The 26,459-nt window shown below is 43.6% G+C and overlaps 1 protein-coding gene across 6 annotated transcripts in view; it reads left to right on the top strand.

The window, feature by feature from the left end:
- slc45a1 (solute carrier family 45 member 1) overlaps nucleotides 1-26,364 on the top strand; it is a 37,257-nt gene extending 10,893 nt beyond the window's left edge. For 4 of the 6 annotated variants that reach the window (XM_080215017.1, XM_080215018.1, XM_080215019.1 and 1 more), the window contains exons 4-9: nucleotides 2,166-2,390; nucleotides 4,896-5,599; nucleotides 11,356-11,509; nucleotides 15,000-15,176; nucleotides 23,004-23,209; nucleotides 24,280-26,364. In XM_080215017.1, the coding sequence (XP_080071143.1) occupies nucleotides 2,166-2,390; nucleotides 4,896-5,599; nucleotides 11,356-11,509; nucleotides 15,000-15,176; nucleotides 23,004-23,209; nucleotides 24,280-24,543 (1,730 nt within the window). In that variant the 3' untranslated portion in view covers nucleotides 24,544-26,364. The remainder of the gene's footprint in view (nucleotides 1-2,165; nucleotides 2,391-4,895; nucleotides 5,600-11,355; nucleotides 11,510-14,999; nucleotides 15,177-23,003; nucleotides 23,210-24,279) is intronic. The other 2 variants (XM_080215021.1, XM_080215022.1) reach the window with 2 other exon arrangements.
- Nucleotides 26,365-26,459: the final 95 nt, after the last annotated feature.

Raw genomic sequence — 26,459 nt, 5'->3', positions numbered from 1 at the left:
AATCTTTACTGATCCAACCTTCTTGATGACTGTGTGATGATACTGTGTCTTTAAAAAAAAAAAAATTTGCATCATGTTTCCTATGCAGGATTTTGTTCTAATATTGGTGCCGTTATGTCTGTAACCAGCAGCCTACGTGTTGTTACTACAGCAGCATAATTGATCTTAATTGCTAAAATATTTGTTTTAATTTGGGCTAATGCTGTTATATTATTTTAGTGTTTTCCACTGGGGATTTTCAGAGTGGGGCTTGATTAGGTTGATTGACACTAATAAATAAACTTTAAATTTAAACATTACGTGCCTCTTTTTGCCACAGCTTCTGCATACTATGCATTCTGCAGCTGAATCCTCTGACTTCTCACTTTGGTGATATGTACGAATTTCAGAACTCTTCTGTGTTGATTCAACCAGCTTTTTGTGTTTGAGTAAACAAACTCAGCTGCTGAGCTTCTTTTGCAGCCAGTAGGATCTTGATCAATTGGGCCAGTAGGCTTACAAATGGCAGATGGAATTTAATTTGGATAAATGCAAGGTGATGCATTTTGGTAGATTGAACTAGGGTAGGGCTTACTCAGTTAATGGATCTCTATTGGGGAGAGTTACAGAGCAAAGAGATCTAGGCATACAAGTTCATAGCTCTTTGAAAGTGGAATCACAGATGGACAGAGTGGTGAAGAAGGCATTTGGCATGCTTGGTTTCATCGGTCAGGGCATTGAATACAGTAGTTGGAGCACCTTGTTGAAGTTGTACAAGACATTGGTAAGGCCACAATTGGAATATTCTGGTTACCCTATTGTAGAAAGGATATTATTAAATTAAAGAGTGCAGAAAAGACTTACAAGAATGCTGCTGGGACTTGACAGTTTGCATTATAAGGAAAGTTTGGATAGATTGGGACTTTTTTCTCTGGAGCGTAGGAGGCTGAGGGGTGATTTTTATAGAGGTCTAAAAAATAATGAGGAGCATAGATCAGCTAGTCAACATCTTTCCTAAAGGTAGGGGAATCAAAAACTAGAGGGCATAAATTTAAGGTGAGAGGGAAGAGATACAAAAGGGTGCAGAGGGGCAATTTTTTCACACAGGGCAGTGAGTGTCTGGAACAAGCTGCCAGAGAAGTAGTTGAGGCGGGTATAATTTTGTCTTTTAAAAAACATTTAGAAAGTTACATGGGTAAGATGGATATAGAGGAATATGGGCCATATGTGGGCAACTGGGACTAGCTTAAGGTTATTATAAAAAGGGCAGCATGGACAAGTTGGACCAAAGGGCCTGTTTCCATGGCTGTAAACCTCTTTGACTCTGGCTTCATTGAAATAGCAATTTCCATGTCCTTTTTCAGAGTAAGGCTACTCTCAGTTAGCAAATGTTTCCATTGCTTCATCTTGCAGACCATAGACAAATCTGTCCCGAATTGTGTCACTCAACAAATCATCAAACTCTCAATATTCTGCAAGTCTTTTTAACACAGCTATGAGTCTTCTTGATTTCTTCTATGGAATCTAAATCGCTCTGTCATAGAATCATAGAATTCCTACAGTGCAGAAGAAGCTATTCAACCCATTCAGCCTACCCCATCAACAATCCCACTAGGCCTTAATCCCACGTTTTTACCCTGCTAGTCCTCCTGACACCAAGAGCCAATTTAGCATGGCCAATCAACTTAACGCACACATAGGACTTTATTACTCCACATTTTCATTAAAGGATCCATGCGCTAAAAACCCCTGCTATTTCTTACTGATGGAGGTTCCCTGTATGCACACTTTGCAACACATTTTCAGCACTACCTTGATTTTTTTTCTCTTGTAAGGCAACATCTGGAGCTTCAGCCCCTTTATAAATACAATCAGCTCTCTAATTGCTCTTCAGAGAATTGTTACTCACGTCCACCTTGCCAGTTGTGTCTGGAGCACATGCAAAGAACTTCTCCTCTAAGTCGTCTTTCCAGACTTTTTTGATAATTTTCCTCCTCTCTGGTGGCTCACAAGCACTGTTTGAAGCCCTAATCGTAAGTTTTTATGTTGTATATTGAAGAATTGATATTAATACATAACAGCCCTGGTTAGGTCCTGTTACCATGTTGCCCCGTTCCAGGTTTGATTGTGATTTGGATTTGTTTCTGCACTGAATTTGATCCTATTTCCATCTTGTTCTGTTCTAGGTGCACTGATTGGCCTCTCGCTGCTACTCAATGGCCAGGACATTGGTTTAGTTGTTGCTGACACAGTCACCAATCACAAATGGGGCATCATTCTGACTATCTGTGGTGTTGTATTAATGGATTTCAGTGCCGACTCAGCAGACAACCCGAGCCACGCCTACATGATGGATGTCTGCTGCCCAGAGGATCAGGACCGAGGCCTGAATATCCATGCCCTCCTGGCAGGTGTGTCTCAACCCATTATCATCATCTTCACTTCATGAGCTTAAAAACCCTGTCAGGCTTTGGGGTCCAGTCAGACCCTGGGATCCAAGCAGAGTTTATCCCAGTATGATTTATTCCTGCACCAGCCCTTCAATTAACACCAACTTGGTTCTTCCCCATTTCCCTCCCCTTCCCCATTCCCAGCACTTCCCAAGATTCCAGCAACTAACACATTATCAGGCACATGCCAATGACAGGCCTAGAAGTCAGAATACCACTCATTTCCAGGTGCGGCACATTATTCAGCCCAGTGTGTCTGCATTCATCAAGACCTAGGCAACATTCAGGCTTGGGCTAATAATTGACATGTAACATTTGTGCCATATGTGTCAGGCAATGTCTATCCCTACAAGAGAATATAACTGTCTTCCTTGACATCTGTATACGCTACTATTGCTGAAAGTCTTACCATCAACATCCTGAGGGTTACCATTGACCAAAAACTGAACTGACCCAGCCATATAAATATTGTGGTTACAAGAGCAGGTAAGAGGCTTGGAATTCAGTAGTAAGTTATCACCTCCTGACTCCCCAAAGCCTTTCCACCATCTATGAGGTACAAACCAGGAGTTTGATTAAATACTTGCTACTTGCCTGGATGGGTGCAGCTCCGACAACATTCAAAACATTTGACACCATCCAGGATAAAGCAGCCTGTTTGATCAGCACCCCTTCCATTAACTTACTCATTTAATCCCTCCTCCTGTAGTACAGAGTGGCAGACATGTGTATCATACAAAATGTCAACTTGCCACAGTTCCTTCGACAGCACTTTCCAAACCTGAGACCTCTACCACCTGGAAGAACAGAGGCAGCAGAAGCAGTGGAACGCACCAGCTACAAACTCCCCTCCAAGCCACATACCATCCTGAATTGAAATTATATTGCCTTTCTGTACCTAAACCAGATGGACTGCAGTGATTCACCCCAACTTTCTCAAGGACAATTAGGGATGGGCAATAAATGATGGCCTTGTCAATGATTCTGACATTCCATGAATGCATAAGCGGAATATTTTCCTGCCCTCTATTTACTATTATAAATACTTTAATTGCAGAAAGTGGTTCATCTTCAAGGACTAAGAACATTGTGGAATAATTTGTGTTTCTTAAAAGACACTGTCCTTCAAAGGACTTTATTTGCTGCAGTTCCTGGAGAAAAAAGACAGCATTTTACAAGACTAGGTAATTCAGCAGTTTTAAAGAAATTGGAAATCTCTTGACCAGGTGGATTCTTTACAAAAGGATCACATGTTGGTTTATAGAGTCATAGACATATTCAGCATAATGAAAGGCCCTTCAGTCCATTGCATTGGTGCATGTCAAAGACTAACTACTTAACTGTTTATATCCCATTTTCCAGCATTTGATCCATTGCCTTGTGTGCCTTGGCACTCCAAGAGCACATCAAAATATTTCTTGGGTGTTATCAAGGTCACTACCTCCACCACCCGTTTCAGGCAATGAGTTCCAGGCACCCAGCACCCTTTGGATGAAAAGGTTTTTTTCACATCCCCTCTAAACCACCTGCTTTTACCTTAAATCTATGCCCCCTAGTCATTGATCCTTCCACCAAGGGGAAAAGTTTCTTCCTGTCTACTTTATGTATGCCCCTCATCATTTTTATATATCTCTATCAAGTCCACCTTCAGTCTCCTCTGCTCTGAGCGAAAACAACACCAGTCTATCTGATTTCTCTTCATAACTAAATCTCTCCCACCCAGGCAACATCCTGGTAAAGGTTATCTGCACCCTTCCAAATGCTATTACATCCCCCTGATAATGTGGATTTCAGAACTGCACACAATACTCCAGCTGTGGCCTAACTAATATTTTATATAGTTCCACCATAACCAGCCTGCTCTTAAACTCTGTGCCTTGGCTAATAAAGGCAAGTATACCACATCCCTTTTTTTAACCATTTTATCCACCTAACCTGCTACCTTAAGGGACCAGTGTACTTACACAAAGATCCCTCTGATCCTTGGTGCTTCTCAAGGTCCTGCCTTGATCTTGTCTTGTTTGTCCTGGTTTAGAGGAGGGAAGAAGATCAACTATCTGGGTAAAGAACACACTAGCCCCAAAGCTCCAGACCCATTCCCAAAGCAGAGTGAATAGATGTGTGTGTATGTTGTCTTTCTACTTGAAGAATCTAGTTTTATAATAAACTAATAATTTTGTTGTTTATTGAAGAAATCTGGGCATTGAGCAGTCTTTTTGTGATTCATAGATAAAGCACATATTTGGCTATATAGCTAGCTGGGAAAAAATAAATAAATGGTGATACTAGTGGAGTAGTGGAGCTAGAGACAGACAGTGCATTCCTCCCATCTCAGTTGTAACATTACCCTGTGGCTCCACTTGCCCTTGCCCTCCTCTTTCCCTTGCTTCCATTCACATTTATGTTGTGTCACTGGGGCCTGGAATGGTACTTGCTGTATTATGTTTTTCTTTTAAATCGATCCAGGTCTGGGAGGTGGATTTGGTTATATCATCGGTGGAATCAAGTGGGACCGAACAAATTTTGGAAAAGCATTAGGAGGTCAGCTCCGGGTTGTCTACATTTTCACTGCAATAACACTGACCATAACCACCATCCTGACACTGACCAGCATTCCAGAAAAGCAGCTGAGTACACAGGGCAAAAGGAAAAAAGTGATGAAGAGCCCCAGCCTTGCTCTACCTCCCTCTCCACCGATGATTTTTGAAGAAGGTGGAGGCCAGACTGCCAGTCAGAATGCCACACAGATGTACACCAGCATGACCAGTCCTATTTCCCCACTGAGCCCCCTGACCCCCAAGTATGGTAGTTTTATGAGCCGTGACAGCTCTCTGACTGGGATTAATGAGTTTGCCTCATCCTTTGGGACATCTTACATTGACACTGTCCTCATCGACTGTTACACAGGAGCTAGTGACCAATACATCAGCTTTCCCAGACACACACTGAGCGCCAGTCTTCCCCGGATACCTGACGAGATAGAAAATGAGGAAATAGGTTCCTTGATGGTCAGTGAGAATCCAGGGAGCCTGCAGGTTGCCTCACTCGATGCCACAAGAAACCCAGCATCAGGAATTCTCAAAAGACCTGAAACTTTAAGTATTCCGAACAACTACCTTGGAAATGGTGGTGACAACAATCGGAGGAGGACAGTAACCTTCAGTCAACAGGTACAAATACTTCAGAGGGACAAACAGCACAGTGAATGCAGAGAATCTGCCTCATAACGTTAACCAGCAGAGCGAGGGGTAAACAAGTCAGTGAGGGGCACAATCATTTGGTTTTATGTTATGACTAATAATCTTGAGAATAATAGTTTAAATTCCATCAGGGGAGTTTGAGAATTTTGGATTAAAAAATCAGGGGAAAAAGATTGTGTCAGGAAAAGTGACCATGAAGCTGTCAAGTTGTTGCAAGGTCCCTACTGATTCACCATGTCTTTTAGGCAATGAAAGCTGTTATGCTTACCCAGCCTGAGCCTGTACATGACTCCAGTCCCACACCAACATGGTGAACACTTAACTCCCCACTGAAGTGGTTACTTGGTTGTATTGAAACCATGAGTGAGTCAGTTGGACCCAGACATTATTGGTCTTTAGCCACAGAGCCCATCTGCTCAGGATTCTGATCAGTTACACTTTTTAGTCAAAGCATTCCAGACTATTATTGGTGTAGAAGCAAAATAATCTGAATAGAGTAGGACACCTGAGCTGGAGTTGGTTCTGACTGGGTAATTTTCAGGCATTCTGAGGGAGGGTCTTCCCTCACCATGTGAGGCAGCTCAGACAGTGGCTGCTACTGGAAAGCCTTCCAGATCCGAGCAGTGTACTATTGGTGGAATGCACCTTGTCCATTTGGAAAAGCTTGATTCTAACACTTGGGAAAGTGTTGCTCCATATGGAAAGCAGTGTGACTCCCCTCTGGAACTTTGGAATCCCCAAGGGCTAGCTTCCTGGGGAATTATAAATCCACCCTTGGTTTTGGGACTCAGAGTTTCTCCCAATTTGAATGTCTGTGCTCCCTTACTGTTTCAGCTCTTTCAGACTTAAAATGATCCAACCCGACTTTAAATTAAATTCATCACTCTTCCTTTGTCCTGTAACCATTTTGTTGTTACACATTTACCTATTTGTCTTCCCCCATTCCAACCCATACACTCACACATAATCAGATCTTACTGACTTTCCAATCCAGCTGTGAAACATTACAACAGAAAGTTCAAACATCTGCAAGCAGGAGATTGTACGCATTTGAAATCAGCCTATCAAGTACTACTTACTGAGAGACAGTAAAATATGGAGAACGAGCTTCAACCACAAAAATGAAGAAAGCTATATTCTGTCGCTTTCTCCCTATCACAGGCTTTGCATTCTCTAACATAAGTGCTATATTTTACAAATATAGTTTTAATAACCATAATAACATGTGGTTATTATTAATAACCATAATAAATGTGGTTATTATCATATTGCTATTTATGGAAACTTACTGTGCACAGATTGGCTGCTGTGTTTTTCAGAAGTGATGTACATTTGAACTTCCTGTGGTTGTGAAAGGCACTATATAAGTGAAAGTTTTTCTCTTAGGTGGAACCTATTTCTATGAAAAACCCAAAAGAAACAAAGGAAAGATTCCCACTTCATATGGCTAGCAGGAAGTTTCAGCCAACAGGTCGCTAAAAGTAATACACGCTTCTTAAAAGCAGAAGCAAGCGATACTGTAACTGAAACTAGGAAATGGTGGATTTGCTGCATAATCACATTGTTTATAATGAAGAGGAAAAAGAGACAAAGAAACCAAGGCTGGTGAAACTCTAACCACCTTGATCAATAGGAAAAGAAGGGACATGAACGAGATTTAGGAGCCAGAATGTAAAAGGTCCCATGTTATTGTCTGAAAGAAGAGTAGGGGAGTTATCCCCAGTGTCCTGGCCAAGGTTTTCCCTCAATCAACATCACAAGAATAGATCATCCTGCCAGTCATTGTTATGTTGCTACTTGTGGGAGTTTATTGAGCATGTATTTACTGCTGTGTTTCCTACACTATACAACAGAATAAATATATATATATATAAAAATTTATTTTTAATATATGTATTGGGCTGCAGACTTACTCTGGGACTCCACTTGTCATATGCACATCATTGTGGATGAACATAACATCTGCTATGGTACTAGCAACAGGCAGTGTTTTGGTGGTGCACTGGCTTCAGTCTGTTCTTGCTCAAAGTCCAGTGAGGTTAGGGCATGACTGTGATAGCCATGGACAGGTTGACATTCACTGTCTAGGTACTTAGATGAAATAACAGGGTCTAAACAGAGACTAAAATCTTTAAAAGATTCATCATTCCACAGTCTGGGCAGAAGCCCCTTAGTTATACATATGCTTTAAATGTTTTTCAGGTTACTGAATCCCCCAAAGTACAAAAATCATACACTATTCATGTGTCATCTAAAATCTTACATACTCAGTTTCTTATTGTTATGCTATCTTTTGCTGGCACTGTGCCATGGCTGGAGTCTACTGAAGGTTGATCATCGTTCTGATGAGGGAAATATCACGCACAGCAGCAATCTCTAGCCCTTAAAACAAGTGAGCTACATGTGTTGATGTCAGTTGCTTTAGGATAATTGCAAAGGTTCAGAAAGGCTATGTCAAATATGGTGCCAGTTTGGTGTATACGTAGCGCAAGATTGACTGATAATTCACCATCAATGACTGTAAATCATCAGGTTCAATCCTAGGGGGCCACTGGTTGAGAAATGGAAATGTGTTATGTCAGTAACTGGGGATTAGAAACATTGCTACAGCATAGAGGCTGATTGATTGGGTACTAAAATTGTCCCTAAATTGGACCTCCCTGATCCTCGCACGTTAGGCGTAGACTAAAATCATGAATAGGTCACTGAGATAGTAGGACGGCGGCGCGGGCTCGTTGGGCCGAAGGGCCTGTTTCCCGTGCTGTGTTGTTCTTTGTTCTTTGTTCTTTGTATAGAGGGTGATTTGTTTTGTATCTAACTAGTGCTGTATCTGCCTTTAAAGTGTTTGGTTTTGCTCTGATTTCAAAAAATAGAGAAATGGTCCATTTCTTAGCAGGTAAAATTGTTCCCTGTAAATAAGGGATTCAAATTCTACAGGACATGAATTAAGGTTAAGACCAAGGGGGAAGATGCAATAACATCTTTACCAAAAAGTATTAGAAGTTGTTGACAGAGAAGGATATTAAACAGATAGTATAGATAGGTTCAGGAGACAATTATCATAGATTTCAACAGCCGCAGGATTTTGTCTTTATATTCCTGTAGATGTATATCTGGGGGTCAAAGCAACCATGGAATTTTGATGAGGTGAGTATGCAAGGTTGAAGGACTTGCTGAGCACCACAACCAGAATTTGCAGCTTCAGCAGAAAGTAAAGCTTGCATTTATAAAAAACCTTTCATAACCACTAGATATCCAAAGCACTTTGATGAGAGGTCACACGACACCAGGTTATAGTCCAACAGGTTTATTAGAAATCACAAGTTTTTGGAACACTGCTCCTTCGTCAGGTGAAATGAACCTCACTAAAGCACTTTGTAGTCAAGTACTTCTGTAGCACAGCTGCTGTCAGGAATTCAGGCATAATAAATAAGTCAACAGTAAGACAATCGAATTGTAGCAAAGTGGAAAGATTTATTAAGCATAAAATGTGACCTAACAAACTAGGCAGTAATTAACACAGCTTAACAGTTCATATTTACTTTTTGGTAATGGACTGGATATGCCTTATAGACCTCTCAAACTTCTGTGGTCTCTCTAGTCTTGAGTGATCTGTTCAGACATCTGTAATTCACAGATCCTCAGTAGGATCAATCCCTTCTCTTTGGATCGTTCTTCTCTCCAACGCAACAAACAATTAATTAGTCCCCTCCTCCACAAACCAATTGAGCCAGGGCACGTAATTGATCCCTAATACTTTGTGTTAGATGCTGACAAGTAAGATTTCTAAGGAAGGGAATTCATACACATCCAGGCACTTGACCACATTTTGTCTAGCTCAGTACTGTTGCATGTATTTACAAGCTAGGGTTACAAAGGTTCACTTCAGCCCAGGTTTTGTCCCTAGGTCAGGTGCGAAGAGTCAGGGGCTTATCCATCACAGTGAAATTGACCTTTAAAAATGTCTGCCACAGATTGGATTTTTAGCCTAGGGGTCTGAGCTGAAATAGGAGTTGGGGCTCACTACCACATAACGAATATGGAAGCTGCTCAAGTTGGAGGTGGACTGGGCAAGAGAGCTGCCTCTGTGTTCTGGCACAGTGTTTATAATAAAGCAAATCTCCAACTCTCACCCAGTGACACACTCCTTATGACCCAACCATGCCAACCTATGCCATGATCCCTCATACTCCTGTGCTAACTCATGCCAACCAGTGTACCTCACCCACCACATTTGGTCTTACCCCCCTCCATGCCAACTTATCTAGTACCCTTGGACACTTCCTTCATAACTTTGACACTTCCCTTGCAACTCGGACAGCTGGACTGTTCCAATGGATTTGTGCGTAAGAAGTGCGTAATCATGTTCACTTTTACCTCTCTCAAAGGATGCCTTATTTCTCTCAAAGGGACCCTGGAACCCTATCTAAAGGGATATCCTACCTTTCCAAAGGGGTATCCGGGCTATTCAAAGGAATCCACCAAGTTCAGACCTCTTACCTGTTCTAACCTGCACACTTGGTGTTTCACACTGTTGGTCTACCAAAATTCCACTTCAGTGGAGTCAGCTGGTGATTTAAATGGCTATCTGCTTCCACGAACCCAACCTAACTCCATGTCTGCCCCCGCGAAGATGGGAAATCTTCTGGGGTACAGGCGAGTGACTTAGAGATTTCGGCCATTTCCAGGATTTTCATCACAGCAGAGAGCTTCTCCGTCCTGGTGAAAATCTGAGGTTTACATTCTAAACTGCTGCTTGAAGTTGTACAGGCATGTGCTAAAGCTGCAGAATTTGAATACATGATTTAACTTCCTTACAAAGCATGATTTTCTCACACTCTATTGTACAGTACAGAAACAAAGCAGCTCATTTCCACATAGCAAGCTCCCACAAACTGCAATGCAATAATGACCAGAGAGAGTTTTTTGTGATGTTGAGTGAGGGATAAATATTGAGAGTGCAACTCATATCGCAAACAATAGTGTGCAAATTAAAGAAGGTCCACACTCCAATGTTTGGGTTTTGTTGCACAGTCACCTTCTTGTAGAAATATGGAATTATTTTACAAGCACCAGAGAAGGCAGACTGGGCTACAGTACTCTCCCAGTACTGCACTGCAGTGTCAGCCTAGATTGAGGTATCAATGTCATGGAGGCAGGGGACCTGAATCCCAGTGAGAGTCAGCATCTTCAGGAGAGGAGCTGAACCCCAGTGAGAGTCAGCACCTTCAGGAGAGGAGCTGAACCCCAGTGAGAGTCAGCACCTTCAGGAGAGGAGTTGAACCCCAGTGAGAGTCAGCACCTTCAGGAGAGGAGCTGAACCCCAGTGAGAGTCAGCACCTTCAGGAGAGGGACTGAACCCCAGCGAGAGTCAGCACATTCAGGAGAGGAGTTGAACCCCAGTGAGAGTCAGCACCTTCAGGAGAGGAGCTGAACCCCAGTGAGAGTCAGCACCTTCAGGAGAGGAGTTGAACCCCAGTGAGAGTCAGCACCTTCAGGAGAGGGACTGAACCCCAGTGAGAGTCAGCACCTTCAGGAGAGGAGCTGAACCCCAGTGAGAGTCAGCACCTTCAGGAGAGGGACTGAACCCCAGTGAGAGTCAGCACCTTCAGGAGAGGAGGGGAGAAAACTGGAAAAGTTCAAAAAACGCAAAATGAACTGTCAAGCTCCTGTGTAGCAATGATGATGTGCTCAGATTGTAGTCACTGAGTTTAATTTTGTTGCAGGTTGCGAATATCTTACTGAATGGAATGAAATATGAAACTGACTTGAATGGATCAGGAGAATTGTCAGAAAGGCCTCTTTCCACGTCTTTCTTGTTCTCATCAATCTGTCAGATGCCAAAACCGTTGCGGAATCTGTGTGTTAATCACTTCTTAGGTACAATCTCTCATTGTCTGTTAAGTAGTCATTGAATGTCAGGCTGGTAAATGCTGAACTGGGAGAATGGGGAGGGACAGGGGAAAATAGATACTTCCTTCTACCTCCCCCTGGACCATGACCACTCCACTGAACATCAAGCCATTATCTCCAACACCGTTATTGACCTCATTTCCAATGGCTGCCTCTCCTTCACAGCTTCCAACTTCATAAACTCCCAACCCTGAACAGCCCGCTTCTACCGACTTCCCAAAATCCACAAAAAGGACTGTCCCGGTAGGCCCATTGTGTCAGCATGCCCCTGCCCCACTGAACACATTTCCTCTTGTCTTGACTCTATCCTCACTCCTCTGATCCATTCCCTCCCCACCTACATCCAGAATGCTTCTGATGTCCTGCATCACATTGACGGCTTCCATTTCACAGTCCTTAACTGCCTCCTATTCACCATGGATGTGCAATCTCTCTACACCTCTATCCCACAAAGGATGGCCTGAGAGCTCTTCATTTCTTTCTTGAAAAGAGGCCTCAACAATTCCCATCTGCCACCACTCTCCTCTGCCTGGCTGAACTCATTCCATGTCTCAACAACTTCTCCTTTAACTCATTCCAGTTTCTCCAACTTAAAGAAATAGCTGTGGGTACCCACATGGGTCCTAGCTATATTTGTCTTTTTATGGGGTATGTGGAACATTCCTTGTTCCAGGCTTACCCAGGTCCGTTCCACAGCTCCTTAACAATAAGTGATTATTTTGGTGTTGCTTCACACTCTCATCCAGACCTGGAAAAATTCATTATCTTCACTTCCAGTTTCCATCCTGGCAGCATGGTAGCACAATGATTAGTACTTCTGTTTTACATCGCCAGGGACCTGTGTTCGATTCCTGCTTGGGTCATTGTGTGTGCAGAGTTTGCACGTTCTTCCCATGGCAGCATGGGTTTCCTCTGGATGCTCCGATTTCCTCCCACAATCTGAAAGACATGCTGGTTAGGTGCATTGACCCGAACAGATGCCAGACTGTGACGACTAGGGGAATTTTGCAGCAACTTCATTGCAGTGTTAATGTAAGCCTTACTTATGACTAATAAATGAACTTTATTTTACCCCTCCATCACCTTCACCTGATCTATCTCAGACACTTCCCTTCCTTGACCTTCTGTCTCCATTTCTAGCAGTAAACAATCTACCAATATCAATTGCAAGCCTACTGATTCCCACAGCTGTCTGGACTTTAGCTCTTCGCACCCTACATCCCGTAAGAACCCCATCCCTTTCTCTCACTTCCTTTGTCTCCGTCACATTTGTTCCACTTCTTCGTCAACCATGGTTTCCCATGTACAGTTGTTGACAGGGCCCTCAATGGCATGCGGTCCATTTCCAGCATGATGCCACCACGAACCACATCTTCCCTTCACTCTGTCAGCATTCTGCAGAGATTTGTTACCTCCAGGATAATCTAGTCTACTCCTCCAGTATTCCCAACACCTCTCCCATCACCCATGGCATCTTTCCATGCAATCACAGAAGGTGCAACACCTGCCCCTTTACCTCTTCTATCCTTACCATCCAAGATCCAAAACACTCATTCCAGGTTAAGCAGCATTTTACTTGCATCGCTTTCAATTTGGTCCATTGCATTCGCTGCTTCCACTGTGGTCCCCTCTACTTCGATGAGACCAAATGTAGATTGGGTGATCACTTTGCTGAGCACCTTCGGTCTGTGCACAATCAGATCCCTGACCTTCTCGTTGCTTGCCATTTTAACACACAATTCTGTTCCTATGCCTTCATGTCTGTCCTTGGCCTGTTGCAATGTTCCAGTGAAGCTCAATGCAAACTGAAGGAACAGCATCTCATTTTCCGGTTAGGCACATTGCAGCCTTCCGGTCTTAACATTGAATTCAGCAACTTCAGAAGATTAGCCCTATTGCACCTCAACCCTTTTTAAAATTTTATTTAATTTTTAACTGTTCTCTACCTTTTATTTCTTTATTGTCTCTCTTTATTTTTCTTCCCTCCCCATTCTTTCTGCTATTTTATCCCCCTTTTCCTTGCCTTTTCTCCCTCTATGCTTCCCTTTTCCCCCTTTTTTTCAATCTTCCCTCTCTCCCACCCATTTCCCCCCACCCCCCACATCTTCATCTGTCACAGTTTACCCTCTGATTTCAGCTTCTCTGCCATTTGACCATTTGCACCTTCTATTCTTCTTATGGACTACCATTAGCACCTCATAGCCTTTCTCCATGTTTTTGTGGCTATGACTCATCTATCATTCCCTCACTCTACAATATAAATACCTCCCATTTTCTATTCCTTTTAGCTTTGACGAAGGGTCATCTGGACTCAAAACACCAGTGCTTTTCTCTCTTTACAGATGCTGCCAGATCAGCTGAGATCTTCCAACATTTTCTCTTTTGGTTTGGGAAATAGGAGAGAGGTTGAGCATATCCACTGGGACAGCAATGATATTCTCTATCCCACATCCCTGAACCAGTCCTATCCAAAGTCACAAATAAGATTCTGTGTGACTGTGACCGTGGTGCACTATCCCTCATCATCCTTTTTAGCCTGTTTGCAGCCTTTGACACGGATGACCACACCATCCTCCTCCAATGCTTCTCCCCCATTGTCCTACTTAGTGCGATTGACCTCACCTTGTTTCATTCTTACCCATCTGATCTTAACTAAAGCATCCCAAGCAACGGTTTCCCTTCCTTCCCATGGGAATCATGGGGCAGGGTTTTACAGCCTCGCTCGTCCCAAAATCGTAAAATCCTGCCTGAGGTCAACAGACCTTCCAATGTTCTGCCCCTCAACTGCTCTGATTCCCATGGTGGGCGGTAAAATTCCGGCATGAACTCTATAAAGCTGGGTGCATGGGATATAAGTTTAAGTTTCATTTTGCAATCTCTGATCTGTTCATTGTGTCTGAGACCAGTTGTAGTTCTACAGTGATGCCAACAAGTGTCAGCCAGCCACAGGCAAACTTCCTTCCTGAGCACTGCTCTGGGTTCCAGCTTCCTCCCTGAGCACCACTCCCACACCACTAGCTGCCAGTTCCTCGTACCCATATCCTTCCTTCTGAATGTTCTGCACTATGTAGCACTGGTGACTGTGCAGCAGGAGACCTCCTTTAATATGGACACTCTTGTTTTAGATAGCCCTCCCACAACCACTGACTGTAAACATAAAAATGCTACAAGAAGGATTCCAAACTCATAGAATAAATTGCTGCAACATGTTTAATTCATAGAAAAACCAAATGTCTACACTGCATGTTGTTGAGGCGGAGGCAGATTAAATTTCCTAAAAAGAATTTGATAAATATTTGAAAGGGAGGAATTTGTGGAATATGGGAAAAGAGCAGGGGACTGAGAATAATTAGACAGTTCTGCGAAATAGGCAATGGCTCTCTGTGATATTGACTGCTTGGTATCCATCCTACTTTTGTGTTTTGTGTCTATTGCCTCATGTGCTCTGTCTCTGCAGGCTGGCTCTCATTTGAAGGCATGCTGCTCTTTTACACTGACTTCATGGGGGAAGTGGTGTATGGAGGGGACCCCAAGGCCCCTCATGACTCTGAAGCGTTTCGGAACTACAACACGGGAGTGAGTGTGGGCTGCTGGGGTATGTGCGTCTATGCATTCAGTGCTGCATTTTACTCAGGTAGGGCACTCAATCTCCTGGTCTGTAGAATTTTGCTCCACAGAGGTTCAAATTTCCTCTTGCCAGGCATTATAGTTTTCACTGATTTGCCAATACTTTGTTAAATACTTTTCCTGAGTATTCCATAATTGAGTAGAGGTAAAAATGTACATGTACTAGAGGTCTGTACGGTGCATCAAATAGATGAATTAAACTGCTACACCACAACTCAATGTTTGGATAATCTACAGCACAACCCAATGACTAGCTGTTCTGTACCAAGACTGATGGACTAGGGCCACGTTTCTCCCATCCTGCTGCGCTAATATTTTAGTACAGTAGGCCGGGAGAATCACACGTCAGCCGATTCGCAGGGTTACCACAAGCATTTATGCCTTGCTTGCATCTCCCAGGCCCGAATTTCCGGCGGCGTCTGCGCGACACTGGAGATCGGCTGGGAGACGGAGCTAGCATTTAAATAGTATTTTACAGACAATTTAAATGCTATTAGCAGATCCAGGACTGAATTATCTGGGCCCACTAGCATCTCCCATCCCGCTGGGGTGTTTCACTCCAGCGCTGTTTAGGGGAGCTAGCGGCCTGACCCGCTGGATGAAAGATTGGCAATCGGGTGCCCCCATGGAGTTGGGCAGCAAGGGGGTGGTGCCCACCGGGCCGAGCAGTGCCAAGGGGGCTTTATTGGGGGTGGAGCCTACGGGTGATCAGTGGAGTGTCTGATTGCCATTCTGCCTGGTGTTCGATGGGGGAGGAAGTCAGGCCAGTGACTTGGGCGGGCTGGGGAGGTGGTCAGCTGGGGAGTTGGGGAGGGGAAGTGGGGGGTGAAGCAGGGTGGGTGATGGTTGGATCTTCACTGATGGGGGGTGCTGGAGATCAGGGCAGGCGATAGGGGGGTGGTGGGGGGGGGGGGGGGGTGGGGGGCGGTGGTGTGCTCGGCACTAGTCCATGACTGCACGGGGAGGGGGGGCTGCGATTGTGCTGTGGCGTTTTATGGGGGGCAGCACTGCTGGGATCCCAGGCTGGCCAGCGATTGAGCTGGCCAGCAAACAAGAGAATGACACATTGGGGCCACTGTGCAGGTGCAGAGGTCTGCTGATTTCAGTCTTTCCAGTGTGAATAGGCCCTGCCCCCTGAAATTTAATGATATTCAAATTGGTGGCCTCTGTAGTGCACAGAGTGTCGGTAATTCTTATGTGAATTCCCATTGAAAGAAACATCATAAATTACTCCAGTTTTCCTGCGAATTCAACATTTAAAATTTTTTGGGGAGAATTCCAACCAAAATGTTCTTATTTTTCCTTTGTCATGGGATGTTGACATTGCTGACTAAGCTAGCATTTATTGCTCATCCCTCATTGCCCTGGAACTGAGTGGCCACTTCAGAGTCAACCTCTGGAATCACATGTAGGCTAGACCAAGTAAGAACAGCAGATTTCCTTCCCTAAAGGGCATTGGGTGAACGAGATTGGTTTTTACAATAATTGGCAGCGGTTTCATGGTCATCATTAGACTTTTTAATTCCACATTTTTATTGAATTCTAGTCTAGTGAAAATATCAATGACTAGGCATTCTTTCCCACGACTCAGTGACTAGATGTATTATATCATGACTGAATGACTAGATGTTCTATACTACGACTCAATGGCTAGACATTCTATACCACTCAATGACTACACATTCTATACCATGACTCAATGACTAGATGTTTTACACTGTGACTCAATAACTAGACATTCTATACCACAGTTCAATGACTAGAAGTTCTATACCACTACTCCATAATTAGACATTCTGTACCATGACTTAATGACTAGATGTTCTATACCATGACTCAATGACTAGATGTTCTTTACCATGATTCTGCCACTGATTTGCCCATCTGACCAACCTGTCTATATCTTCCTCAGCCTAAAACCTTTTTCCTCGTTAATAACTACCGTGCCAAACTTTGTGTCATCCACAAACTTACTTCCAAACTCCCCACCCATCTCATCTATAAAGATAAAATCGCCATATTTCTAGATGAACATAGGTTGCTCTCCCCCTCAGCTGACTGGTGGTGATTTAACCTGAGGATCACCACCCTCAGATGAGAGGCAATGCTGAGAAAGTGGGCCTTCATGAATATCCTCAGCGGTATGGAAATTGAATCCGCATTATTGGCATTGCTCTGCATCACAAACCAGCTGTCTAGCCAGCTGAGCTAACCATGCTCCCATCTTCTATAAAATTTATATATATCACAAACGATAAGGAACCACCACTGGACACCGATCTCCAATCACACAAGCAGCCTTCTACCACCACCCTCTGTCTCATACCACTAATCAAGGTTTGGATCGATCTTGCTAAATTACCCTGGATCTGGTGCGCTTTTACCATCTTTATCAGTCTCCCATATGGGACTTGTCAAAGGCTTTGCTGAAATTCATGTTGTACCCAGACATCAGTTTTGTCGTCACCAGAGACCCTTTACTGTGTACCAAAAGGAAGGGCCAAACCCATGACTTACAGCTGGATAGTAAACACCTCAGGACCTACAACACTGGTCTGGGTTGAGCAGCAGATCTATAAGCCCCCGTTGTCTATTTCTCATTGGGCGAGCCTCCACTCGCTCAATAAGGGAGCTTGTATTCCACGAATCCCTTGTGGAGATCTATCAGTGATTCCCCATGGCTCATCATAACACATATGAGGGGAGATCTAATAGAGGTATATAAGATATGAAGGCTTTAGATAGAGTAAACAGTGGTAAGCTTTTTCCTAGATTGAAAACACACATTACGAGGGGCCACGGGCTTAGGGTGAGGGGGGCGAGGTATAATTCAGATGTTAGAGGGAGGTTTTTCACACAGAGGGTTGTGGGGGTATGGAATGCTCTGCCAAGCAAGGTGGAGTTGTTTACTTAACTAAGAGTTACTTAGATAGGCACATGAGCAGGATGGAGATGGAGGGATATAGGAGACTGTTCTAAATAGGTTCAGGAGCCTTGGGATGTCCCTGGGAATCAATTGATTCCAATGGACCTTCCAACATATTTTCTGGCTCACTTGTTTTACTTTTGAGCTTCTGGGGATTCCCTTGAATGTTTGTATAAGGATGTGCATGTTATTGATGTTTTTCTCTTTTAATCCACAGGTGCTTCAGTCCGCCTTGTTGTCCAACAAGGGGCATACACACGATGCGTCGTACGAGGGCTGCTCTTGGATGTTTTCGAGAGTAGCTTAGTGCTTCACGTTGTTAGTGTACGCTTAAACTGGACCAGATGCTGGGCAACATGACAGTTCAGTGACTGTCACTGTTTGCTGTGCAGATACATGGATTTGGGTCAGTGTCTGTGGGAGTTTGCGCATTCTCCCCATGCTTGCGTGGATTTTCTCCGGGTGCTCCGGTTTCCTCCCACACCCCAAAGATGTGCTCTTAGGCTGATTGGTGTAACAAATTGTCCCTAAATTAGTCTCCCCTCAATCTAGTTTCCAATGTGGAGTGCCGTAAGCATAGACAAGGGTCACAGGTGGAGAGGGGACTCACAATGTTGAAATGGCGGCGCGGGCTCGTTGAGCCAAAGGGCCTGTTTCCCGTGCTGTGTTTGTTCTTTGTTCTTTATATAAACTACATCAATTACACTACTCTCAAATACACAACCAGTCACCACCTCAAAAAGTTCAATCAAATTTCTTAGGAATGACCACTTTCTGACAAAGCCATGTTGACTATCCCTGATCAAACCTTGCCTCTCCAAGTGGAAGTTAATTTTGTCCTTCAGAATTTTCTCCAGTCGTTTCCCTACCGCTGATGTGAGACTCACCACTCTGTAATTCTCTGGTTTATCTCGGCCATCAGAGCACTGTAATTTCCTCTCTTGCCTCCCACAACAGCCTGGAAATTCATCTGGACCTGAGGATCAGTCCGCTTTTAAGCCTGTCAAAACTTCCAATACCTCTTCACTCCCTATGTCAAACTGTTCAAGAATCTCACAGCCCTTCTTCCCAAATTCTGAACCTACATCCTCCTCCTCGTGGGTAAAGATAGATGTGAAGTACTCATTTAACATCCTACAGCTCCATGCACAACTCCGAATGGGTCCTACTCTTTATCTGGTTATCCTCTTCCCCTTAATATACTCATAGAATATCTTGGGATTCTCCCTAATCCTACTCGCCAGTCCTTTTTCATACCACAACTTTGCTCTCCTGATTAATTTCTTAACTCCCCCCCACACTTTCTATACTCCACTAAGGCTTCCGCTGATTTTCTCCCTTTATACCTGCTAAAAACTTCTCTTTTCTTTCTTATCCAATCCTGGGTATTCCTAGACATCCAGGGTTCTCTGGGCTTGCTGCTCCTACATTTCACCCTAAAAGGAATATGTTGGGCCTGTACTCTACCCATTTTTTTTGAACTCTGAACAACCATTGCTCAACTGTAAATTTTCCCACAAGAAGCTTTCTCCAGTCTACTTTGTCCAGTTCCTGACTTATTCTAATAAAATCTGCCTTCCCCCCCAAACCAAAACCATTTTTTGCAGAACATCTTTTCCTTTTTCCATAACAAACTTAAATTGTACTGTGTTATGATCGCTATCACTAAAATGCTTCCTCACTGCCACATCAAACACTTATCTGACTTTGTTCCCCAGAATTAGATCCAGCATGATGCCGCCCCTTGTTTGACTTTCTATATACTGACATAAAAAGCTCTCCTGAATACATTTCAAGAAATTTGCCCCTCTAAACCCGCTACACTATGACTATCCCAATTAATGTTGGGTAAGTTGAAATCCCCCAATATAATTACACTATTATTAATTTTGCACACCTCAGTGAACTCTCTACATATCTATTGCCCGATGACTGGGAGTCTGTAATACATTCCCAGCAATATGACTGATAATTTTTATTCCTAAACTCTACCCACGAGCCTCAATTGAAAACCCTTCCAAGATATTGTCCCTCTTCACTGCTGTAACTAACTCCTTAATTAATAATGTGACACCACCTCCTTTATTACATCTCCCCTATCTTGGCTAAAGATCCTATATCCCGGAATGCTGAGTTACCAGTCCTCCCTCTCCTTCAATCATGTCTCTGTGATGGCAACAATATCAAAATTCCATGTGTCAATTCGTGCCCTTAACTCATCAGTCTTCCCTATAATATTCATAGCATTAAAGTAAAAGCCATCCAGCTTTGCCTTACTCCTTTGGAACTCAACATGACTGAACACCCTCTACCTTTATTCCTTTACTATAGTATGCTGTGTCCCTGTTGTAATAATATTCTGTGTCCCTTACCTCACCAAACTAGTTTAAACTCCTCCCGACAGCACTAAAAAACCCACCCACAAGGATATTGGTTCCATTCTGGATCAGGTGCAGACCATTCTGTTCTCCAGAAATGATACCAGTGAGTCAAGAACCTAAAACTCTCCCTCCTGCACCAATGCTAGGAACATGCATTCATTTGCCCTGTTCCCCTATTGCTGTGCTTGCTAGCATGTGGCTCTAGGAGTAATCCAGACATTACTACCTTTGAGGTCCTGCTTTTTAATCTGCTGTTCAGCTCCCTGAACTCTTAAGTTCCCATACTCCATTCTACCTATGTTGTTAGTGCCGACGTACACCATGACTTCCTGCTTATCACCCTCCCCTTTTAGGATGCCCTGCACCCAGTCAGTGACATCCCTGACTCTGGCCCCAGGGAAACAACACACCACCCTAGAGACTGCAGCCACAGAAACATCTTTCTGTTCCCCTAATTAGTGAATCCAGTATCATTGTCACTCTTCCTCCCATCATGTACAGTCAGGCCAAAAGCTTGGCTCTCACTTCACTCCCTTGAGGAACCAGTGCCCTCATCAGCTTCCAAACTGGAAAACCAATTTGCGAGCAGGACACCAGGGACTCCTGTACTACCTGCCTGTTTTTCTTGGACTGCCTTTCCTGCAGTCCCTTGAGTTGCAGTGTGACCACCTCTCTAAATGTGCCATCGACGTAACTATCAGCTTTGCAGATGTGCCACAATGTCTCTAGCCGCTGCTCAAGCTCTGAAACCCAGAGCTCAGGTTTCTGCAGTTGAGAGCACTTCCTGCACATGTGGTCATCTAGGATGCCGGTATGGTTCATGACTTCCCACATATAACAGGTCACACTTCCACTCACCTGCCATGTCTTAAAGTTAAGCATGTCTGCTGTAGGCTGGCGGCCATGTTTATTGTGGACTGAGTGCCCATGCTTAATGAGGGCTCGATAGCTATATCCAGTGTGGGTGTGGTGGTCATGTCTTCTGCTGTGGGCTGGGGGGTTGGGCATGTTTACTATGCCCACTGGGTGCCCATGCTTAATGTGGGCTGGATGACTATGTCTGGTGTGGGTGTGGTGGTCATGTCTGCTGTGGGCTGGGGGCCATGATTATTGTGAGTTGGGGGCTATGTTGGCCCCTGGGCTGGATGGCCATGTTTATTGTGGGCCGGATGCTTGTGTTTAGCTTGGTGAAAATGTAACTCTGATAGTAAGGCTTTGCCTTAGAGATTTCTATATGAAAACAGAAAAAAATAGAAAACCTGGACTCACATGGAAGGAACATCTGGAAATCTATGTTTCCTGGGATAAAGATTTCTATCCAACATGTTCAAACCTGTCTTTTCTCTTTCAGATGCTGGTAGAACTACTGTGAATTTCCAAACATTTCTGTTTGCATTTAAGATTTTCAACATTATCCTATTTTTGTATCAGCCTCATTGACGTACACGGGCTGTGAGGGCACCGCAAAGGATAATTCTCAATTGGCCAGTCACACCCCACAGCTCTGTCTCGGTACAGAGATTGCAAAACACATTTAACTGTAGAATTGAATATGACAATAAACATGATCTGAAACTCAGGGAAATAGAAACAGAATCTCTTTCAGAAACTGATATTTGCTTCAAAATATGGAGTTAAATTCAAGTATCATTCTTTCAACGAGTGTATTTTTGAAAAATAATTCCCTATTCATGTCTTAATTCCAGTACCTCATTAGGCAACTGATTTACACCCCAGTTACCGACTGAAGATCCTCTACATTCCCCTAGGTACCCATTAAGAATTGTCAGTGTACCACCAGTTAGTCACTGAGAATCTGCCAACATTTGAAGAATTTAACATTGAAGTTAGATACTGAGCCCTTCAGATTGACACTGGTGAAAGTAGTGAAAGTGTGGACAGGATGTTGAATCATCACCTGATGATGAACTACCTAACACGCTGCCACCCAGCACGCTGCCACCCAGCACGCTGTCCCCCAACACATTATGCCCCCTACACGCTGCCATCCAACACGCTGCCACCCAACCCTTGCCCCCCAACACGTTGCCCCCCCCCAACCCACTGCTTCCCAACATGCTGCCCCCCAACATGCTGGCACCCAACCCACTGCCCCCCAACCCGCTGCCACCCAACACGCTGCCACCCAACACGCTGCCACCCAACACGCTGCCACCCAACACGCTGCCACCCAACACGCTGCCACCCAACACGCTGCCACCCAACACACTGTTACCAAACATGCCTCCAAACAACACACAAGGATCCAGTACACTGTTACCTAATGAGTTGTAATTACATAAAAATTAACTTTCTCTCTACACCGATATATTGCCAGCATTTTCTGTTCTTATTCAGAATTTAACCTCTTGCAATATTTTACTTTTGCACTACCATCTGACACAGAGTATTCAGCACAAAACCACCAATAAACTACCATCTAAAATATGAAACCCAATGTATCTGAACCATGACCATCAGCTTCTGTGTCACTAGTATTCTATCACCTGTTTCTTATTTTCTACAGCACTCCTGGAGAAGCTGGAAGAACATTTCAGTATCCGAACTCTCTACTTCTTTGGCTACCTGTCTTTTGGAATTGGCACTGGCATTGCCACTCTGTCCAGAAACAGCTATGTTCTTTTATCGCTCTGTGTTACATACGGGGTGCTGTTTTCTTCACTTTGCACTCTACCCTACTCCCTGCTGTGTGAATACTATCAGAGCAAAAAGGTATAAACACAACAAAAGCTGTACACTAAAATTTAACAATTTATACACTTACAAGAAAATAGCATCTAACTGGCAACTTGAGTATCTCGAGATTGTGGAACATTCGGGGGAAAAGGGGAAATTTTGGGAGTCATTTTAGGTTCTACTACCTTGAACAGTTTCAGACTGGAACTGTCAGGAAGAAAGTGGCTTGTTCTCTCCATTCTGCTCCTCTGTACCTGTCCTGGGAGTGTTTAAGACAATGTAGAAGGAGCTTTACCATATATCTAACTCATTCTGTGGCTGTCTTGAAAGTGTTTGATGGGACAGTGTAGACGTAGTGTTACATTGCATTCAACTTAAGTCATACCAGACCTGAAATTCTTTGATGCTGACTCAGGGGCCAGGAATTTGCATTTTGTGGCAGAACTCTGACATTGGGAAAAAATGTGGGTTGGAAACAGTTAACTAACCTCAATTTTGCTTTGATTGGCCAATTAGTGGCCAGGAAGCAGGCTCCAAAAGGAGGACCTTCAGCATTTAAGGAACTGCAGCCTGTTCTACAGGTAAGGGAGAAAGATGACGAGAGAGATGCGCTTTCGTCTTGAGTTGCCTTCTTAGCATTTTAAAAATTTGAACAAAAAATTATCATAGTTGATGGGCCATTGTGGAAGGGAAGCCCACCTCTGCCCCCATAGCGTGGTCTATGGCTGCAACCAAGACCATGTAAGTGGGCTTCCAAGTCCTGCGGGAGTGCTGGCCCCCATCCCCAGTCTGCTGCCAAGAAGCCTTACCCAAAACAATGGGTGAGATGGGTGCCAGTAATCTGGCAAATCGGCTGGCAGCATGAAATTAAGTATCAGCCCACCTCCGTTTCCATCCTATCGACTCATGAAAATCCTCCATGGGGTCTTCTGAAATTACGTGTTTAATTCACCTTCAGCTTGATATGCAGAACATTAACTAGCGTGTTTAAAGGTTATCAAAGCTCCTTGTTTAATGAGTTGTGTCATTGATCACGTGTAATGACACTGAATACTAATAGATACCTTTCTCTAACACACAATATAACGGTTGTTATTTCTGTCTAGTTTGTAGGACCGAATGTGAATGGAACCAAGCGGGGGATGGGTGTGGACATTTCACTCCTGAGTTGCCAGTACTTCCTTGCACAGATCATCGTTTCCATAGTGATGGGCCCACTAACGTCAGTTGTAGGCAGTGCCAATGGAGTGATGTACTTTGCCAGTCTGACCTCATTCATCGGGTGCTTGTACTCTTCTCTGTTTGTGATTTATGAGATCCCTCCCGATGATAATGGTGAGGAGCAGACTCCCCTCCTCTTGAACGTCTGACTCTATGAGTTCAACCTATTCAAGAACTAGTTCCCAAAACAACTTGAATATTCCCACTTTCCCCAAGATCCCACAACCTCAAGTCTTCATTCCTCAGACAGGAACAAAAGCAATGAAGATTATTTCCTTTTTTTTATTGGTGCTGGTACCTCTCAGATATAAATATATAAATAAATATATATATAAAAAAAAATAAAAGCACTGCTAATTAGTTAATTAGTGCCAGTAACATGCATGGGTTGCAAGTGATATGGTTCCACTCCATTCAGACATGTGTGAGAAGGTTAATGTGAGGCCCCAGCCACATGCTAGTCATGGAAGAGATGTCATGTTTCCAACATGAAGTCAATCAAGTATTGAGGTGGTAGTATGTCCCTGTTTCATATCCAATCATTAAAAACTCACTTTACATTTCCTAAAATAGTGGCTCTTTCTCAAAGTGAACATGATGGAAAGTGCTGGGATTCTGGTAGAGTTTAAAAATGGTGGTATGAAATGTTTTCAACGGAAACAGTTCAGTGAATCTTCATATCAGATGGTAGTGCACCTCAGAAATTTTCAATACTAGGCTATGTTATGCAAGATTTCTCAGCCTGTGCAAGGACTCAGAGTTTTTTCCTTACTGTGTCCAGCGAACTATGAGAAAAACTTACAATGGTGCTGAATTTGGAATAACGATTAAGCAGTTCCTGAAGTTTATCCAGTTTGACTCACTGAACACCTAGAAGAGGAACAACCCAGGCTTCATCTTAACTGAGTGGCAACAGTAGTTACTATTGGCCTCAATCAGTGCCCTGGGTCAGAGAAGGCTCCCACTTAATGATTGTTATCCATTGACTAGAACTGGACATTGGGACATTGGGTGAGGGCAGGATCACTGGTGCTCTCTGTGAGCCGGTAGACTGTCAACATTCAGCTACTTCAAAGTTGCTCAGTACCATTAACAGTGACTATTTCAGTAGGTGTGTGGGAGAATGTCCAGAGAACATATCTAGGAGGGGGAGGGGAATGATCATGATGATTTATCCCCACACTATTAATGCTAAAGAAATCTAACGTTTAAACAAGCTGCAATCATTTTTAAAATAAGCAGCACTGCAAATACATTGAAATACATGTGTACTGTCAGTATGTATCTACAGGTAATGACTTCATGCATATGTACCTTAGCTACCAGGGCACGTGCAGCATGAATTAAACAGAGTAAATGTCTGTCTATACTGCCCCATCAGACACTCACAAAGATACAGCACAGGTTCCTGCTGATGCTACAAATAATAAATTAAGCTTACCTATACTCAGCCACTTCTTGTGAGCATAGTTTCACAGTTTCCCCTCTTACGGCGGGAGTGGGGGCCGGTCACAGAGTGTACTTCCCTATTACTGGTGCAGGGAGTAGAATGTGAACCTCTTGAATTAGAGAGTGTGCCAATATTCATTGCCTCCCAGTACAACTTTCTTGGGATGATAAAGCCAGAGGAGAATGAGGGTCACACAGGGAAACTGATTGGATTGCTTTGGGGATTGATTGACCTCCTCTTCCTCCTCCTCCTCTTCCTCAACCCCCCCTCACCCCCTTTGTGTAGATGTATTAAAGTTATTGCACAGGGTAGGAGCAGCTAACACTGTCCTTCACATTTACCATATGATTCCACATCACCCTCATGGTTTTAATAAGAAATACAAAAGATTGTCCATAAATGTACGACTGCGCTACCTGTTAGATTGGAGCCAACTGCACTTGTAAAAGGTATTTGACTTGAATATGAATGACATAGTACCTTGGTTAAAAAAATTAAATTAAAAAAGACCTTATACAAACTGTTGTTCTCTAATTCATTTCTTTTTACAGAGCCATATGAACCATGCACTCCCCGGTTTCAATCCCTGGTCTGTGTTGACTGAGTTGATCTCTG

The sequence above is a fragment of the Carcharhinus amblyrhynchos genome, chromosome 30, assembly GCF_965287045.1.
Source record: "Carcharhinus amblyrhynchos chromosome 30, sCarAmb.v2.hapA, whole genome shotgun sequence".
NCBI classification, from domain to species: domain Eukaryota; kingdom Metazoa; phylum Chordata; class Chondrichthyes; order Carcharhiniformes; family Carcharhinidae; genus Carcharhinus; species Carcharhinus amblyrhynchos.
The sequence above is the reverse complement of the archived record's forward strand: the minus strand, read 5'-3'. Positions and strand labels throughout refer to the sequence as shown.